Source organism: Pristiophorus japonicus, chromosome 13 (genome assembly GCF_044704955.1).
Source record: "Pristiophorus japonicus isolate sPriJap1 chromosome 13, sPriJap1.hap1, whole genome shotgun sequence".
NCBI classification, from domain to species: domain Eukaryota; kingdom Metazoa; phylum Chordata; class Chondrichthyes; family Pristiophoridae; genus Pristiophorus; species Pristiophorus japonicus.
This window is the reverse complement of record NC_091989.1, coordinates 21,564,766-21,583,877: the sequence shown is the minus strand read 5'-3', so window position 1 is coordinate 21,583,877 and position 19,112 is coordinate 21,564,766. Positions and strand designations below refer to the sequence as shown.

The window sequence follows — 19,112 nt, the reverse complement described above, 5'->3', positions numbered from 1 at the left end:
ACATGAAAGGCGCTATATAAATACAAGTCTTTTTCTTTCAAGTGCTCAGTCACTCTGTCCCTAATATGCATTCTAGTAACTTCTCCTTAATTGACATTTGACTAATAGACCTCTAAATTTCTAGTTTAGCTCTCCTATCCTTCTTGAATAATGGAGTCACCAGGATCTTCCGTACTTCATGACCTGCTTTTCTCATTGCGTTGCAGATACAGGTTCTGGACTCCTCCAATTGTCCCGTCATCAGCACCATGAGAGAATATATTGTCTCCATTGGCTGCATGTGAGACCAGTGGTCCTGAATCATTGATCTCCAGCAGCCTAGGCCGCTGAGAGCTTGGTCTTGGAATCCTCAGCTGAGGCCTCTTGCTTATGTCGTGTCTGGGGAGAGACACATGCCTTCTCAAAGTTGCCTACCAGCTGCTCCTGCTCACTGTTGTTTTGTGATCCACCCACTGCTGCTCTGTCTCAGTAATGCCACCTCCCTGAACGGGTGTATCTGAGCTGTTGGTTGAATAAGCAAGATGCCATTGCAGAATGGGTGGATCAGGTGCAGGAAAGGTCCTTCTGGAGGCGCCATGGCACTCAGATCCTTCTTTCTCTAAGCATTCAGCACCTTTTAAGGGATGCAAATGACAAGCAACTGACTTGTGCATCATAAGGTTGTAACGCTCTTCAGTATCGCAATATTTCCACTGCCTGCATGTATGATGATGATGATGATTTCCCTGCACCTCATTGAGAACTGACTGCTACTGTAAAGACTTTACTGTGATTCTCTCAGAAATTTGGCTCTTGCCCACCTGGAGGGAGGAGAGTGTTGAAGTGTTAGGCACCAAGATACTAAGAGAACTCAGTGAAGAGGCACAAAACTAGTTCTGTGGCCAGGCACAGAGCAGCACAGTAGCTACATCCCTAGTTTAGGGCTGACCAAACAAACCAGCAAATGAATGAAGTAGCATGAGGTCTGACCAGTCTGGCAAGCCAGGCCCCGGTCTATAGAGCAATTTGTGCCAGTCATAGTGTGCCATGCATGATTCCAGGTTCACAATCCGCATGATCTGTAAAAACTCCCACAAGACTCCCCTGTCTGCTGGAAGATTGAGATCTCCAAATTGAACAGCCTCCCATCTTGCTTTGACTTGCAGTACCTGTTCATGGGGTCATACCTGAAAGCACTCCATGCCAGGCCAAACCAGCAATTGACTTGTGGACCCCTTCAAATATATGACTCCGAGGGAGAGAAAGGGAGAGGGGGGGGGGGGTGCGTTACTCTGAAGCTGAATTTGACAAATTCACATGACTATTATATAATTTGAGCTGCATTGTTGGTTTAGTTAGGCACATTTCATTCAGTGAGAACAGGTGAGGGTGATGCCATCGGGTGGCCCGGCAAATGTGCAGAAGGAAATATTGTGGGTCAATTGCAAACTGGAAGTGCCCACACTGTCACTAATCACTCTGTCAAACTAAATATTCTGGGAAAGAACTGTGGTGACTGCTAAGGTATTGTGTGTGGGTCATGATTGCTCTCCGATGTACTGGGTTGGGGGGATGGATCACCATTTACATTCCAAAGTGAATGGTGGCATTGTGTCCTAAGTTCCGGATTTTGTCCCTTGCCATGCATGTAATGAGCCTTCTGAGAAATTAACTCACTGTCATTTATGGTCAAGAGCGTGATCCAGGTCTAACTGAGTGAGGGGGGGTGGGGGGTGGTATGAAGTGGGAGAGCATGATCATGATCTAAAGTGGGTGGCTGGCTGTGGGGCAAGTTAGAACGTGATCCAGATTTAAAGAAGGGGGAGAGGTAGAACATGATCCAGGTCTAATAGCGTGGGGGGAGTGCGTGGAAGAAAGTGATGCATCTCTCCATCAGGATCACTGTCTCCCTCTATATCTCTTTCTGCACCCCCTCCCTCAAAGTCCTGGACCACTGTCTTTCTTTCTTCCCCCTCCCCCCCCCCCCCCACACCCCACCACCTCGAGTCCCTGCTTTCTCTCCCTCTGAGGCCCTGCCTGTATGTTAGCCCACACCAAGTCCCACTCGCCTATCAGCCCCTGTGCTTGCTGACCTATGTTGGCTTCCAGTTCTCCAACACCTCATTTAAAATTCTCATTCTTGTATTTAATTACCTTCATAGACTTGCCACTCCACATCTCTCTAACCTCCTCCAGCACTACAAACCTCTGACAACTGTGTTCCTCCAACTCTGGCTGCTTGTGCACCCCCCACCATTGGAGGCTGCGCCTCCAGCTGTCTTGGCACTAAGCTCTGGAATTCGGCAAAACAGTGCATGCAAATTTAGTTATATAAAACTACAAACTTTCTGCATGTTCCAGGATTTTCTCTCAATATTACAGACTGCATTGCAGCAATTGTCACACTGCACCCGAGGACTGCTGTCCCACTCTGCCTTAAGTGTGAATTGCTTGTCAACAGCGCCCTGTGGTGGCTGTTTTTGTTTTAGAATCTCAAACTGTAGTCCCATTGCCAGAATATGCATCCATTGCTTCATAATGATCCTTCCATATGAAGGTGAAATCTGTTAATAGTGAATGGAATATATTTATTTTTCTATTTTGGGAATCTGATGTCAGCATAGAGCAGGAGAGCTCCCTCTAGTGCTATTTCTATTTCCTACACCATCCACCATCCATCCGACTGAGGTAGTCAATTTAGTGCCACAATCTGTGGAGTTTTGTGCTGTGGACCCATGTTGACTACAAACTGGATTAAAATTCTAACAGACTCATTCTACTTAGGTTCTTTGCAGCCATTGACGGTAGCTTTCATCTCATCAACAACTGCTTGCATTTATATAGTGCCTTTAATATGGCAAAAACATGCCAATGTCTTTGTCTGGGGCCAGAGGTTGAATTTGATCACTATCCCAGAGGTGGAATGAACAGTTTTATCTGTCACATTTCCCTTTGACTATCAATCAGAGTTTTCGTTTATTTATTTTAGGTTTTAAAAAAAAAAATGTAGTCCCGAGTGAAGGAAGCAATGTTTCTCACTTTATATACACACACCTAGTTTTTGCTAAAAAAAAATAACTAGAGCCTCTGGTGTGCTTTACCCAGTTTGCTTGCTTTTGAACAGCTGGCAGAAAGGAAAATCGTTTTGTGTTTTAATCACATTGTCTTCAGTTTTCCAGGATTGTTTTACTAGCTGTTGATTTCCTCTTAACTTTCAGGACACTAGCAAGAGAAAGAATTGTAAAAATTGGTATTGGAAGGAGGTGTTCAATTGGCCAAATGTACTCTGGAGTACCATCTACAGATGTCAACTGTGATTCGGTTGTTAGTTCGGTTGTGGGTTCAAGTCCCACTTCAGAGACTTGAGCACAAATATCTAGGCTGTCACTTCAGTGCAGTACAGAGGTAGTGCTGCACTGTTGGGAGGTGTGATCTTTCAGATGAGTCATGAACATGAAGATGAGTCTGCCCCCTCAGGTCAATGTAATAGATCCAAATGGCATTACTGTATTTTGAAGAGGAGCGGGGGAGTTTTTTCCCGGTGTTCTAGCCAATGTTTATCCATCAACCAGTATCGCTGAAACAGATTATCTGGTCGTTATTACATTGTTGTTTGTGGGACCTTGCTGTGTACGAATTAGCTGTCACGTTTCCCTACATTACAACAAAAAGTACTTTATTGGCTGGAAAGCGATTTTGGACGTTCTGAGGTCATGGAAGGTGATAGCAAGTTCTTTCTTTGTTGGATCTTGTCTATGGCACAAGAGAGCAACCTTCCTGGTGAAACTTTGGTCACAAATCTATGTACTATAGAAATTTATAAAATTAGCTTGTCGGAGTTAAGCAATGAACTTTAGGCTGCTCTTCATTAATCGAACATCTCTTTTGCGTGGAAACTTTTCAACGTGTTCCAGCCCATCAATTGATCTATAGCTAGAATACACTTGACTAATAACATTTAATTTAATTTTGTTTGTAGCCAACCAGAAAGATGTCTAAGAAAGACGTCAGCAATTGCACAAGCTCTTGTGTTAATTGCTTCCTTTGTATCATTAATTATTGAACTTTTATGAATAGACATCTGTTTATTGAATAACAGGGCTTATATGAAGACATAATAGAACCCAGCCTACTTGCAGCTCTAGTTATCTTCTACCAATACTGTAAAGAAAGAGTAAATGCAGCGGTTAGCTTGTTTCCTAATGCAGCATTTTAGAACAAAGTGATGCAAGGGTCAGGATAAGCTGGATTTAAGAATGGAAAATGTTGTTAAGCAATCTGTTTAACCCACTTGTGACATATAAAACCTTTCAGTGTGGTGTAACTGTTGAATTGTAGCCAGAGTACCTTCTGACAATCATTCTTCTGTAAAGTTGTTGAGCTGTGTATCTAGGTCTAGGAATTAGATTATAATAGGGACAGACTCTTGTACTCTTGTTTTTTTAAAAAGACTTTTACTGATTTACTGAGTGGAGATAATGAACCTGGGGTGCTTCATCTTTAATTCTGTAGGTTCCATCCGTAAGCAGCACTCCTGTTCAAACAAAGTATTTCCCACAAAGTTGTTTTGTTGGAGAGAAGAGCAAGGTGATTCTTTGTAACTTCTCTAATAATAAAAGGTCCTTGTGGCAACACTTGATGCATTACTCCATTGCCATCTTGTATCCAGCTCCATCCGTTTAGTTAAGATTGTCTATTTAATACTGCATACAAGTGTTGTGCAGTGCTTCATGAGCCTATGTCTAAATAGTCGTGGGTGGAGTTAGAGTAGGGAAACTATTGTAGAAGATTGGTTTATTTGGACATCTGTCTATAGGACTTGCTGAAATGTTATTTTGATGTAGTGTGTTTCTTAAAGCATGTGCAATGCTGACCATGAGCCAGAGACAATAGCAAAGGCTTTGGAAATAAGTCTCAACCAGGGGTAGTGAATGGTATGGGGACATTAATCAAAAGAAAGGGGACACAAATTGTGTAGCTAGTAGAGTACTAAGATCTTTAAAGTATAATCCTTTTGATTTTTATTATTAAAATCTTAAGCTTCATAATTAAACTTCCAAAAATTACTATAGTTTACAGACTAATCCTATTAAAAAGGCCAACTTTAAGAAAGTGAGGGGAAAGCTTAAACAAATTGACTGTGGAGGAGAGGAAAAATACAGTACAGGGTGCTCCAGAAAACCTGCTGAGAATACATGGAATATCTTTAAGCAGGAGTACAGATATCTAACCTTTTTGAGTGGAAGGCTGGATGCACATGACTCATTGAGTGGGCTGCATATGACTCACCTTTTTGCTCTTCCTAGCAATCTTTTCTAATCTTCTAGGCCCATAATATTTAAGCCACTCTCTCAAGTCATTCTTGTGAAAGAGCTCTGTGATGCTACTAAGTAGGCAAAGGAAACAAGGGAACCACAAGTTGAGATAGAGCTCAGAGGCTGAATTCCTTCGGTGAGCCATCAGTTGCTCACTGCTGGCTTTAAGCATGAAGGATATGTACCGAGGACTAAAATGCATAAACAAAAGAAATGTGGCATTGAATGCATTAATAGAAGAAAGACACTTTTTCTCAAAAAACATTCTACAAAGCATTTAAAGAAATACAAGGGGAAACCATTTGGAAGAATGCAGGAACTTACAAAAATGTTTCTTTAAAAAAAGGCATTCAGAGAAGCATAAAGGGCAGTAGAAATGACCAGAGCAGTAGAAGCTATAAGCAACAGTAAGAAATGCTTACAGTGTCAAACTACTTAGAGAGTTATTGAAAATGAATTGACATCCCTTAAAAGTGCAAACCATGCTGAATCTGAGACACACACATAAACATAATAACTGATTATTTCCTGGAAGTATTTTAGCATGCCATCGATGAAAGAAAGAACTTGTATTTATCTGGCATCTTATCACATTGTCGGGATTATAGAATAGTAGAGCACAGAAGGAGGCCATTTGGCCCATCGAGCTTGTGCCGGCTCTTTCAAAGAGCAAACCAGTTAAAAGAAAAGAAAGTCTTGCATTTATATAGCGCCTTTCACGACTTCACGACTTTTCAAAGTGTTTTACAGCCAATGAAGTACTTTTGAAGAGTAGTCACTGTTGTAATGTAGGAGGCGCGGCAAGAAATGTGCACACAGCAAGACAGCAATGTGATGATGATCAAATAATCTGTTTGTAGTGTTGATTGAGGGGTAAATATTGGCCAGGACACTGGGGATAACACCCCTGTTCTTCTTCGAAATAGTGCCATGGGATTTTCTACGCCTACTCCCCTGCTCTTTCCCCATTGCCCTACAATTTTTTCTCATTCAAGTCATTATCCAATTCCCTTTTGAAGGCTATTATTGAATCTGTATCCACCACCCTATCAGGCAGTGCATTCCAAATCCTAAACCGTCGTCGAGTAAAGACGTTTTTCGTCGCGTCACCTCTGGTTCTTTTGCCAATTAGTTTCAATCTGTACCCTCTGGTTATCAACCTTTCAGCCACTAGAAACAGTTTCTCATTATTTACTCTATCTAAACCTTCAGGATTTTAAATACCTCTATCAAATCTCCTCTTAGCCGTCTCTGCTCTAAGGAGAACAACCCCAGCTTTTCCAGTCTATCCACTTAAGTGTAATCCCTCATCCTTGGAACCATTCTAGTAAATCTCTTCTGTACACTTTCCAAAACCTTCACATCCTTCCTAAAATGTGGTGCCCAGAATTGGACACAGTACTCCAACTTGGGCTGAACTAGTGTTTTTTTTCGGTTTAGCATAACTTTCTGGCTTATGTACTCTTAGCCTCTATTTATAAAGGCGAGGATCCCATGTGCTTTATTTAACTGCTTTGTTAACCTGTCCTGCCACCTTCAGTCCACAAGCATACCCAGATCTCTCTGTTCTTGCACCCCCTTTAAAATTGCATCATTTAGTTTGCATTGTCTCTCATTCTTTCGAACAAAATGTATCGCCTCAGACTTTTCTGCATTGGATTTCCCAAAATGCATCACATCTAATTAATTACTCTTTGAAATACTGTTGTCATGTAAGCAGATGTGGCAGCCAATTTACACACAGCATGAGCGCACAAACGACATACGAGATGATTTGTTTTTGGTAGGGAGTTCGAGAGAGAAGTGCTGACTAGGACATGAGAGCTCCCTGCTCTTCAATTGATGTCATGTGATCTTTTTTCTTGTCCAAAAGAAGGCACCTCCGACAATGCCACATTGTCACAGTACAGCACTGAAGTGTTAGACCAGATTATGCCAAGCTTTGGAATGCAAATCCACAAAATCCTGACACAGGCAAGCGTGTTGCAAGCTGATACTCGATCATAGGAAGTACAGCTAAATGTAATGACTTTGTTATTGTCTGAATGCATGTTTCAGACAGCTTAGAGCTCCGAACCAATCCCATTATCATAGGCGGACGCTCGAAACGAGGATGATTTGCTTCCACGCCAAAAAAGATAAGTTCACAGGTGTTCCAATGAAGGACCTAAAGTTCCAGGTCCTGAACTACATCCTGAAGGGTGGAAGATGCCTGTGCTTGGATTTTTTAAACGTGTGGTGACCGTTGCACACCAGCCACCACACAGGCTTGACAGTGCTAGGTCTTGGTCCAGTTGCAAGGATTAACCAAGACAAACTGGAGACCTGCTCTGCTGCACAGACCTAGCGCGTACACATATCGCAGTGTGGGCTGGCCCGTGCTGCCCCTGGGCCCCTGGCCCCGACCTCATCGCTTTACAGTCTCTCACCGCTCCTTCGCCCCGACCTCACTGCTCCCTGCTGTATCTGTCCATGCTCCAATCACCGACCTGGACCATGATGACGTCACTCTTTGCTGCCTTCGCAGCTCGTGTTGCTCCCTGAAGTTGCCTCCACGCTGCTCCCAGGCCGCCCCGCGCTGCTCCTTTTATGGCCCCGACCTGCCACTGGTATTCTCCCGCAGGTCGGGGCCGCCACGCTTCCAGAACCAATAAATCACCACAGATATACAGGGAAAATCTGTCAGCATTTTGCAATCATCGTGAGGGAGTCACTGAATCATTGAGATTGGAAACAAGCCAATGGTGTACCTATTTATAATTGCTTCAACTGCTCCTGAATGCAGTAATTAAAAATGTTGGTAGTTTCACGTGCACCTGTAGCCCTCCAGCACCTTGTGCAAGTTGTCGTTCTTTGCTAATGCAGATTGATGGTGAACATTGGCAGGCGACTCAACCATGAGGCGTCACAATTGAGCTTGATGGTGACTTTGCCCAATGTCCATACATGTCCATTTTCTACAGGAGTCACTGGATAATAAGTGGATAAGCTTGGCAGATTTTATTTTGCCTTCTGCCTCTTAGCACAAGGATGCTTGAGGCTATTAGTAGCTTCTTGATTGAGAGCAGCAAATTCATTACAGACCAAGACCTTCTTGGTGTAGATACAGTATTTATATTTCTAAACTGATTTAAAAAAAAACTATATACTACAAGATGGCTTTCAGTATATCTGGTAACGATGGGAGACTGGAATGAAAAACTAGGTTGAGGTGGTGAATTAAAAATCAGTTCACTCTTTTCTCTATTACAGCATGTTCTGTTTCGCTCGTCCTAGTTTGAACCCACAATGAGTTTTGCGCTTGGCATCCCAATTACAATGTGGAACTTTAAAATAATAGTCGAAATAACGATTTACAAAAGAGGTCCTCATACCGAGTTGTTTAGAATTGGGAAATTTCCCATAGCACTTAATTTCTCCTCACTCACTCTTAGTATTTCAATCCTGGCCAACATCCAGTCGGCTTGTATTAGACATTTTTGTAAAGAATAAATTGTTGTCCCTGGAAAAATACCAGAAAGTATTTCTGTAATCTGCAAAGTATTGTATGAATGTAAATGGATTCTGTCTAGTGGCAAAGTTGTTATTTTGGTTAGGTTATCTGAAATGTGAAATAACTTGTACATTTTATATCACTTGGAAAAGCTTATTTTAAAGCCGCTGTAATTGTGAATAAGCAGTTGCAGTACATTCGACCACGCTGCTCCTGATTGTTCTGGTCTGACTGATGGCAAAATTATGTGAAAACTTTCGGTATTTCAAATAATTGGAAATATCCTTTTTTAATTCCCTGCAATTCCATCTTTTCAAAGAATCCCAAAATGACATTCCGGAAATAGTGGGGAACCAAGGATCTAGTGAGAATGAGGAACTTAAAGAAATGAGTATTGGTTAAAAAATTGCACTGGAGAAATTAATGGGACTAAAAGTCGGCAAATCCCTTGGACTTGATGGTCAACATCCTAGGGTTTTAAAAGAGGTGGCTGCAGATAGTGGATGCATTAGTTTTGATCTTCCCTAATTCCCTAGATTCTACAATGGTCCCCGTGGATTGGAAGGTAGCAAAGGCAACTCTGCTATTCAAGAAAGGAGAGGGAGAGAAAACCGGGAACTATCAGCCAGTTAGTCTGACATCAATAATAGGGAAAATGTTAGAATCTATTATTAAGGACGTGGTAACCGGGCACTGAAAATCATATGATTGGGCAGAGTCAACATGGATTTATGAAAGGGAAATTGTGTTTGACAAATTCATTATTGAGGTTGTAACTAGCAGGGGAGATAAGGGAGAACCACTGGATGTGATGTATTTGGATTTTCAAAAAGCATTTAATAAGGTGCCACACAAAATTAGGGCTCATGGGATTGGGGGTAATATGGTTTGAGGATTGGTTAATAGATAGAACACAGAGTAGGAATAAACAGGTCATTTTTGGTTTGGCAGGCTGTTACTAGTGGGGTACCACAAGGACCAGTCCTTGGGCTTCAACTATTTACAATCTACATCAATGACTTGGATGAGGGGACCGAGTGTAATGTGTCCAGGTTTGCTGATGATACAAAGTTAAATGGCAAAGTAATATGAGGAGGCTGCAAAGAGATATAGACAGGTTAATTGAGAGGGCAAGAACATGGCAGATGGAATATAATGTGGAGAAATGTGGTTATCCACTTTGGTAGGAGAAATTGAAAAGCAGAATATTTTTTAAATGGTGAGAGACTGGGAAGCGTTGGTTTTCAGAGGGACCTGGGTATCCTTGCACACAAATCACAGAAGGTTAACTTGCAGATACAGCAAGCAAATAGGAAAGCAAATGGTATGTTAGCCTTTATTACAAAGGGATTGGACTATAAGGGTAAAGAAGTCTTACTGCAGTTATAAAGGGCCTTGGTGAGACCACACCTGGAGTACTCTACAGTTTTGGTGGTCTCACCTAAGGAAGAATATACTTGTCTTAGAGGGAGTGTAACATAGGTTCACTAGACTGATTCCTGGGTTTAGGGGATTGTCCTAATGAGGAGAGATTGAGTATACTAGCACTACATTCCCTAGAGTTTAGAAGAATGAGATGTGATCTCATTAAAACATAAATTTCTTAAGGCGCTTGACAGGATAGATGCTGAGGCTGTTTCCCCTAGCTGGGGAGTCTATAACTAGGGGTCACAGTCTGAATAAGGGGTTGGCATTTAGGACTGAGATGAGGAGAAATTTCTTCACTCAAAGGGTTATAGATCTTTGGCATTCTCTACCCCAGAAAGCTGTGGATGCTCAGTCATTGAATATATTCAAGACAGAGATCGATAGATTTTTGGATTTTAAGGGAATTCAGGATGATGGAATTGAGGTAGAAGATCAGCCATGATATTGAATGGCGGAGCAGGCTCGAAGGGCCAAATGGCCTATTCTTGTTCCTATTTCTTGTGTTCTTAATCCCTCATTCCCAACAATTCCCCAAATGGAAAGGATTCCAACACTAACGATGCTAAAAATTCTTTAATTTCTAACAATGTAAAGAATCCTTTAATTCCTATCAAATTCACTTTGTTTATATTGCTAGAATTGTTTTTTTTTTTAAAAAAGAATCCTCCCATTTCCAGTAATTCTGGCAAAGTAAATAATCCTTTAGGTCCCAATCTCAGGATTACAACAAATCCAGCGATGTAAAGAATCTCAGGTTTCCAACAACTTTAGCAAAGCAAGAACTCATGGCATTCCTAACAATTTCAGCATTTTCAAACTTTTCTACAAGCCAAAGAATTATAATATTTACAACTTCAAAAATGGAAAGAATTTTAGGCAGTACCAGAGTTCGAGGCAGAAATGTTTTAAAGCCAAAGAAAATAAAAAATGACTTAAGGTCACTCTGACTGAGAAGAATAACCACCCTCTTCCTGAATGCCAAGAAAGCACTTGTGTATCGCAGCCTTACTCTCTGGGCGCCAAGGCCTGCACCACTCACCAGTTATAGGTTCCAGTGGCCGGTGTGGAGTCGGGAAAGGTCGGGAGTGATGTGAACAGCTACAAATGGAAGGAGGAACAGCAAAGGTACTAAAGAGGAAAAGGGTGGCTACAAATGGGCCAGGGAATGATCGAGTGCTTTGGACTGGTGAGCGATGTGCAAAAGGTGAGCCATGGGTTAGATAAAAACAGGTTGCAGGCTGAAAAAGGGTTTTGGAGACAGCAGACTCCCAATGACACCTTTACATTATATATATTGAAAGTAACTTTTTGAAGGATGCATTTATTTTATAATATGTGAAGACCATGGAGAGGCTGGAAAGAGCAGTGAAGTAGTAGGAGAGGCTGCAAAGTGTACGAGAGGGCTGGATTAGGAGTGAGGAGACAAAATCTAAGTAGGTGGTTGAAGCACGGAACCATGAGCAGAAATGTAAGCAGGGCAAGCAATCTTGGAGGACAACAGGTAGGTAATGAAAATTAAAATCAGAGCTACTTTCAGTTAATTGCAAAAGCAGCAGAACAAAGGACTCTGATGTGTTGCTATTGGCTGGTGTTGCAGGGTGATGAGAGCAGGAGGTGCTACATCACCACCAGTTGACTGTTGACCGTAAAGGTTAATGGGAAATATTGATGCAAAAGCATGATCAAAACATTTTTAGCATATATTATATAGCCTAGTGTTGTGATATTACTCTGCCTTCAGATGTGAACGGGGAAGTAGTGGGCATCTTACTGCAATTTATGGTTAATTGGTAGACAGTAGGCTTTGCTTATCCACATACATCACAGAATAAAGATGCAGGTTTTGATGCGGTCAGTTTATGGGCACTATCATGTAGCTGTGAACATGAAAAATGTCCCTGGAAGAAAGCCCTAGCTTGACACTGTCCCACTGCTGCAAGCAGACAACTTTGAGAATTGGTGTTTCAAGCCAAGATCAGCCAGGGCGAATGCATGTAGCCATAGTTTTCTTGCCTGGACCCAGACTAGATGTTAATTTTAATAGTGAAAGTATGTTAGTATAGTGGTTATGTTATTGGACCAGTAACCCAGAGGGCTGGACTAATAATTCAGTGAATGTGAATTCAAATCCTCTGTGGCAATTTGAGAATTTGAAATCGGTTCAGAATATCAGGAAATAAAAACCTGATTACCCTGCCCCGTGCTGCCCTAGTGTTCTCTTGTTTCCACCCCCCCCCCCCCCCCCCCACCAATTCACGTTCCCTTCTCTAATCCACGGGTGCTGAAGCCAATTGTTGTACAGCTATCACTATTCTAGCTGAAACTATCTTTCACCAAGCTCATGGTCTACAGGGCTGTATGGCTCCGAGACATGGACCACTCAAGTCGCTGGAGAAATACCACCAACGATGTCTCCAAGATCCTGTAGAACCCCTGGGAGGACAGACGCATCAACGTTAGCGTCCTCGACCAGGCCAACATCCCCAGCATTGAAGCACTGACCACACTTGATTAGCACCACTGGGCAGGCCACACTGTTTGCATGCTAGACACAAGACTCCCAAAGCAAGTGCTCTACTCTGAACTCCTTCCCAGCAAATGAGCCAAAGGTGGGCAGAGAAATGTTACAAAGGACACCCTCAAAGCCTCCCTGATAAAATGCAACATCCCCACTGACACCTGGGAGACCTTGGCCAAAGAGCGCCCTAAGTGGAGGAAGTGCATCCGGGAGGGCGCGAGAGCATGCAGAAATCCAGCGCAAGCAGCGGAAAGAGCGTGCAGCAAACCAGTCCCACCCACCCCTTCCCTCAACGACTATCTGTCCCACCTGTGACAGGGACTGTGGCTCTTTTATTGGACTGTTCAGCCACCTAAGGACTCCGGTTTAGAGTGGAAGCAAGTTTTCCTCAATTCCGAGGGACCGCCTATGATGATGATGAGCTGAAATCAGCTAACTCAGCACAGGAGGAGATAACCTGCGATTCTTGGACTCTGTGACTTGGCAAATCACTGAATAAACTTGCTTCCCTTGATGGCCCAGTAAGTGTGAAAATTTAAGAAAACACTTATTTTTACCTCCCTATTCACAAGAATAAGAAATAGGAGCAGAAGTAGGCCATCTGGCCCCTCGAGCCTGATCCGCCATTCAATAAGATCATGGCTGATCTGATCTTGGCCTCAACTCCACTTCCCTGCCCTCTCCCCATAACTCTTGACTCCTTTATCTTTCAAAATCTGTCCACCTCCAACTTAAATAAATTCAATGACCCAGCCTCCACTGCTCTCTGTGGTAGAGAATTCCAAAGATTCACGACCCTCTGAGAGGAGAAATTACTGCTCATCTCTGGTTTAAATGGGCAACCCCTTATTCTGAAACTATGTCCCCCAGTTCTAGATTCCTCCACAAGGGCAAACATCCTCTCTGCATCTATCTTGTCAAGCCCCCTCAGAATCTTATACATTTCAATAAGATCACCTCTCATTCTTCTAAACGCCAATGAGTATAGGCTCGACCTGCTCAACCTTTCTTCATATGACAACCCCTCAACCCCTTCATCTCAGGAATCAACCTTGTGAACCTTCTCTGAACTGCCTCCAATCCTTCCTTAAATAAGTAGACCAATACTGTACACGCTACTCCAGCTGTGGTCTCACCAACGCCTTGTACAGTCGCAGCAGAACTTCCTTACTTTTGTACTCCATTCCCTTTACAATAAAGGCCACATTCCATTTGCTTTCCTAACCACTATGCAACAGCCACCACATGTTTTTTTAAAAATCCACACACCGGCATCTTCCACCCTTGAGGATGTAGTTCATAGAAACATAGAAAATAGGTGCAGGAGTAGGCCATTCGGCCCTTCGAGCCTGCACCGCCATTCAGTGAGTTCATGGCTGAACATAGTTCGGGTTCTTCTTTCGAAACACCTGTGAACTCATCCTTTTTTTTTTGGCGTGGAAGCAAGTCATCCTCGTTTTGAGGGACCGCCTATGATGATATGTACTTGCATGCTAACTTTGAGTTTTATGTACAAGGACCCCCAGATCCCCCTCTACCACAGCATTTTGTAATCTCTCACCATTTAAGAAATAATTTGCTTTTTTTATTTTTCCTACCAAAGTGGATAACTTCACATTTTCCCACACTATTCTCCATCTACCAAATTTTTGCCCACTCATTTAGCCTATCTATATCCCGTTGCAGATTCTTTGCGTACTCTTTACACTTGCTTTCCCACCTATCTTTGTATCATCAGCAAATTTGGCTATATTGCACTCTGTCCCTTCATCCAAGTCATTAATATAGATTGTAAATAGTTGAGGCCCCAGCACTGATCCCTGTGGCACCCCACTAGTTACAGTTTGCCAACCGGAAAATGACCCTGTAACATCTGTAAATGGCTCTCCTGCAGGAACTATGCCAGTCAGCCAGAGTTGCAAGAAGTAACCTGAGACGACTGGCCGCATGCACTCACGCACACTCTCAAGGTGTCTGGGTATTGCACTTACTGCAGCATAGAAAGTTTTCAGAGATTAACATTTTCAGGAATTGAAGACAATCAAGTGACTTGACCATGCTTGATGCATTAGGAAATGCTTTATGTTGCACATTTTTCTTTCCTGCCATCCACAGTAACAGTTTATCTTAAGTTGATATTGGCACATTTGAAACATTGTTATAATGCCAAAATTGACATTTTAATCCATATTGCAGTTATGAACCTACAGTGTTGCTTCAGAACTTGAATTTTATTTTTGTAATGCATAAAATAATGGCTTGTTTAGACTTTTGAGCTGGGGTTCAGTGTTGAAACTTGACGCATAGGTCCTAAGTCATCAAATTGACTGTCTTTTGGGGTCTGTTCAATGTTAAAGGTCTTTTCACAAGTGTGACTTCATGCTGTCTTTGGAGATTAAACATTTACAGGGCAATCTGCTCATTGGAAAGGTGAGTCACATTCAGTGCTGTTTTTAACTTCCATCATTATATGGATGTGCTCTTTCGTGAACAAATAGAAAAGAAAATCTACTGATTTAATTTTTTTAATTGTACATTTCAGAGCATCTGCACTGTTTAATCAGTGTTCAGTTTGTGACTTAAACTATTGCTCTTGTGTTAAGGTGGCGCACCTATTGGGAAAGAGGTGGAGTATTTACATTCTTTTCCAGTATCCTGATATCGCCGCAGCTCAACAGTACATCTCATTAGTTGCCTGCAGTAAGAAGGATGAGGAAGGTTCGCTCCTTCTTTGGCCCATCAGTGCGGGGCCAATACGTCATTGAGCAGGTATTTGTAGTCGAGACCATTAATTGAAGTGGATATAAATTTGGTGGAGTTGTAGGGCTTATTTAAATGAGATAAAATTGTGATCTAGAATAATGTACAGAAATTTTATCACCTGTTCCTCCTTTGCCTCGCCCCTCCCCAATATACTTGAAATGAACAAATTGCATTACAATTTGGGTATTTTAAACCATTGTTAGTACTATTTATTTTAAATCAGTATTTTGTTTATTTGAATTGGTCAGTGCTAGCTTGGAACAAGTAACGGGAGATATAGGAAGCGCAATGCTCTTGCAATGTCTATTGTGATTATCTTTTGTTTCTTTTTAAAGCAGTTTGAATGTAGGGGAATTGGTTCTTAAATAAAATCCAATGACTGCCTAGTATGCTCTTGGGATTGTAATTGAACCAGTTGCTTTCCTTTGGGCAGAATTGAATAGACTAGGGGCTAGAAATTCGCCGACTTTGTGACCGGGTTTTTGGTGGGAAATTTGGTGACGTTTTGCGATGGCGCTTTACACGTACCGCTGGAGAGGGGAGCGCCACCGTGCAAGACACGAAATAGCGCTTTCGCCAAAAATTTGGCTCTCTTCACACCCATATTCTGCGATCAGAATACCGACAGGGAAAAACGTGTCGTAGCAGCCCTGTCAGCAGCGGTAAGTATGAAGACCTGCAAAAAGATAAATTCAAGTTTTTATTTTTAAATTTTTTTAAAAGATTCGATAGATAAGTGTCTTGTAAATGTTTTGTGAATTTTTGTTTCCAGTTTATTTTTAGATATTTTTCTGCCCTCCCACGGTCCAACACGCAGCGTTATCGGCCTCGGACTAAAGTAGTCGAGGATCGCAGTTTGCGCCGTGAATCCTTGTGCAACGCCGATTTTTACCGCTGCGCAAATTAAAGCTTGAATTTCCGGCCTGATAGTGATAGCGAAGCGATCACGGTAATTTTGCCGAAAAAAAAATACCGTTTTTGCTGAGAACCGAATTTCTAGCCCTAGGTGTTTAATGAGACTCTGAGATGCTGAAAGGGACAGATAGTTCTGCGATAAGATCCTGATTTTTGACCGCAATGTCTTGATCAGCTCCAAAGGCAGAATAATATCCGAATGCACTCAGCTGGCATGACTTTTCTCTGTTTATTCAAATCCAGCTGCAACATAGAAGTGGTCCAGTTTTGTTGGGTGGAGGAGGGGAAATTGACACTGGCCATCTTTCATCTGCAAAGTTTTAATGGATCAATATTGATGATGCTAATGGGCAAGAACACAGGTCAAAGGTTTTATTCCCAGCCTGTACTGGTTTAGCTGCTCTCAGCCAGACAAAAGTCAGGGAACTAGAATGGAACTTGTCTCGGCACTTTAGATCAGTGAGGTGGGAAAAATTAGTTCTGATTCCCGCTCCTGATTTCTTCCAGCGAACTTGGCTAAGCGAGGGTATGACTGGGCATAGCTGTGATATTTGTTGCAGCTGATTAGTTTACCAATACTTGGATTCCAGATTCACACCTGAATAATGGCCACGTGAAGTACCAGAGGGCACCTACCATCCATAGAACAGTAGAAGTTAACAAGTAGTCTTCGGGAAGGGAAAGAACTGTTGAAAGAAAAAAATTGGTTAACTACAGTATTTAAATCCTTCGAAGGTGACTGGAAATTTCAGAACAAATTGGCAGTAATTCATAAATAAAAACGGAAAATGCTGGAAACATTCAGCAGGTCAGGCAGCATCTGTGGAGAGAGAAACAGTTAACATTTCAGGTCGATGATCCTTTGTCAGTGTGCTGATCAAAAATCACTGACCTGAAACGTTAACTCTGTTTCTCTCTTCTCAGGTGCTGCCTGACCTGAGTGTATCCAGCATTTGGTCCGTTTTTATTTCAGATTTCCAGCATCCACAGTATTTTGCTTTTGTGTTGTGGCAGTAATTCACGGCTAGGTGTGGAAAAGAAGGTTCAGAATTGGGGTGTCTCGTTTCTATGTTGAGTTGCGTCAGTTTGTAATTACTCTGCAAAGATTATCTAAACCCTGTTAATTTTCATTCATTTGAAATGTGGACAGCATGACAAATATGTTTTTAGCATCTAAGATTCAACTTTTGAAAGAGCATATTAAGGCAGGAAGCGAGCTGTGGGACCTCTGTTTTGTGAAATTTGCATCAGGAGTTTGAATGCCCTTTTATAAATGCCAGGATTATATACCCTGATTCTAGATGGAGGTAAGACCACAGCATGAAATACAAAACTGCTGTTTGGTCCATCAAACATTAGAAACTGCTCTACAATATAAGCGCAATTCCTTTGTTATGGAGCTGCAGCAGAGATTACACAGCTATTTTTGGAACCATTTCTACAATGCAAGTTCATCATTAGTCAGCTGGATGGACTGACAGCTGTGGTAGTGAGACAATCATACCATTACCTATACTATACCATGTATTGCAGCAGAATTGGGTTAGGCATGTACACATGTTGCCTCACCCTACCCACCCAAATTCAGAATGGATCACCAGCAATTTCATTTTACAGCAGTGCATGGCTGAAAATGGAAAAAGTCAACACATACTGCCAATAGACCATAATTGCTCTTTTTATGTTAAAAATACTAGCACAGTAGATCATCTTTTGTATTGTGTGGATGGTCCCTGCTTATGGTCTTGCTGAGCCTGTACCTGTGGATTAAATTGAAATGCTTGAGCATGCAGCAGTACTTGCCCGCTTATAGTGACGGAAATTCAGTGCTATAATATCACACACTGGATAGACACCTTGGGGCCAGTAAATTAGTTGCCCCACCCCGCAACCTTGGCGAAGCTCTCTGTTCTTCTTTATTCTTATTCTTCTTTTATTGTTTGCTGTGATGTCTGATATCTTGGTCTTTTTGCAACTTTTTCCCTATACTTGTTGACTGATTTTATTTTTTGGACTCTTATTCATGTTAGAGCTCAAATTTTCACACTTTGGGAACTTCCGGGTGGGTTTTGGGGGGGTCTTGCATGTCAGGACGTTAGTGTGCTCAGTAGTCTTGAGTTATACTGCCATTCGAGCATTGATTTGGAAAATCACTTTGCATTGGTGCACAAGCAGCAGTTGTGTTGTGGACCCAGGTAATATTATGCCGATTGAGCATACAAGGCTATGTCACAATATCATCGTACAGTGTTACTGATTTATCAGCCCCTTCATCTTTCAGAAGTTGATTGTAGAGTTAATTGTGTGCAATTTTTTGAGCCGTTCTATTGCATTTACAGAAATGCAGGCGAGGTTCTTTTCTTGGAAGAGGAGTCAGTCCGGGGTTCCTTGTGTGTCTGCTTGTGATTACAGAGTGGTATTGGCAGGGGTTAAGTACTGCGTATGGAGTGCTGCGTATAGTTTTGGTCTCCTTATTTAAGGAGGGATATACTTGCATTGGAGGCAGTTCAGAGACTGTTCAAGAGGTTAATTCCTGAGATGAAGGGGTTGTCTTAGGAAGAAAGTTAAGCAGGTTGGGCCTATACTCATCGGCGTTTAGAAGGTGAGGTGATCTTGAAACTTATAAGATTCTGAGGGGGCTTGACAGGGTAGATGCAGAGAGGATGTTTCCCCTCGTGGGGGAATCTAGAACTAGGGGACA

General features: G+C 42.1%; 1 protein-coding gene across 15 annotated transcripts in view; it reads left to right on the top strand.

Moving 5' to 3' along the window:
• The window catches only part of LOC139278448 (putative adenosylhomocysteinase 3), a 91,086-nt gene that overhangs the window by 20,050 nt on the left and 51,924 nt on the right, over positions 1-19,112 (top strand). For 2 of the 15 annotated variants that reach the window (XM_070897238.1, XM_070897237.1), the window contains exon 1: positions 15,352-15,502. The exons of the other annotated variants lie outside the window; for them this stretch is intronic. In XM_070897238.1, coding sequence (XP_070753339.1) covers positions 15,443-15,502 — 60 coding nt within the window. In that variant the 5' untranslated portion in view covers positions 15,352-15,442. Of the gene's footprint in view, positions 1-15,351; positions 15,503-19,112 lie in introns of those variants that run through there. 15 annotated transcript variants of the gene reach the window in all.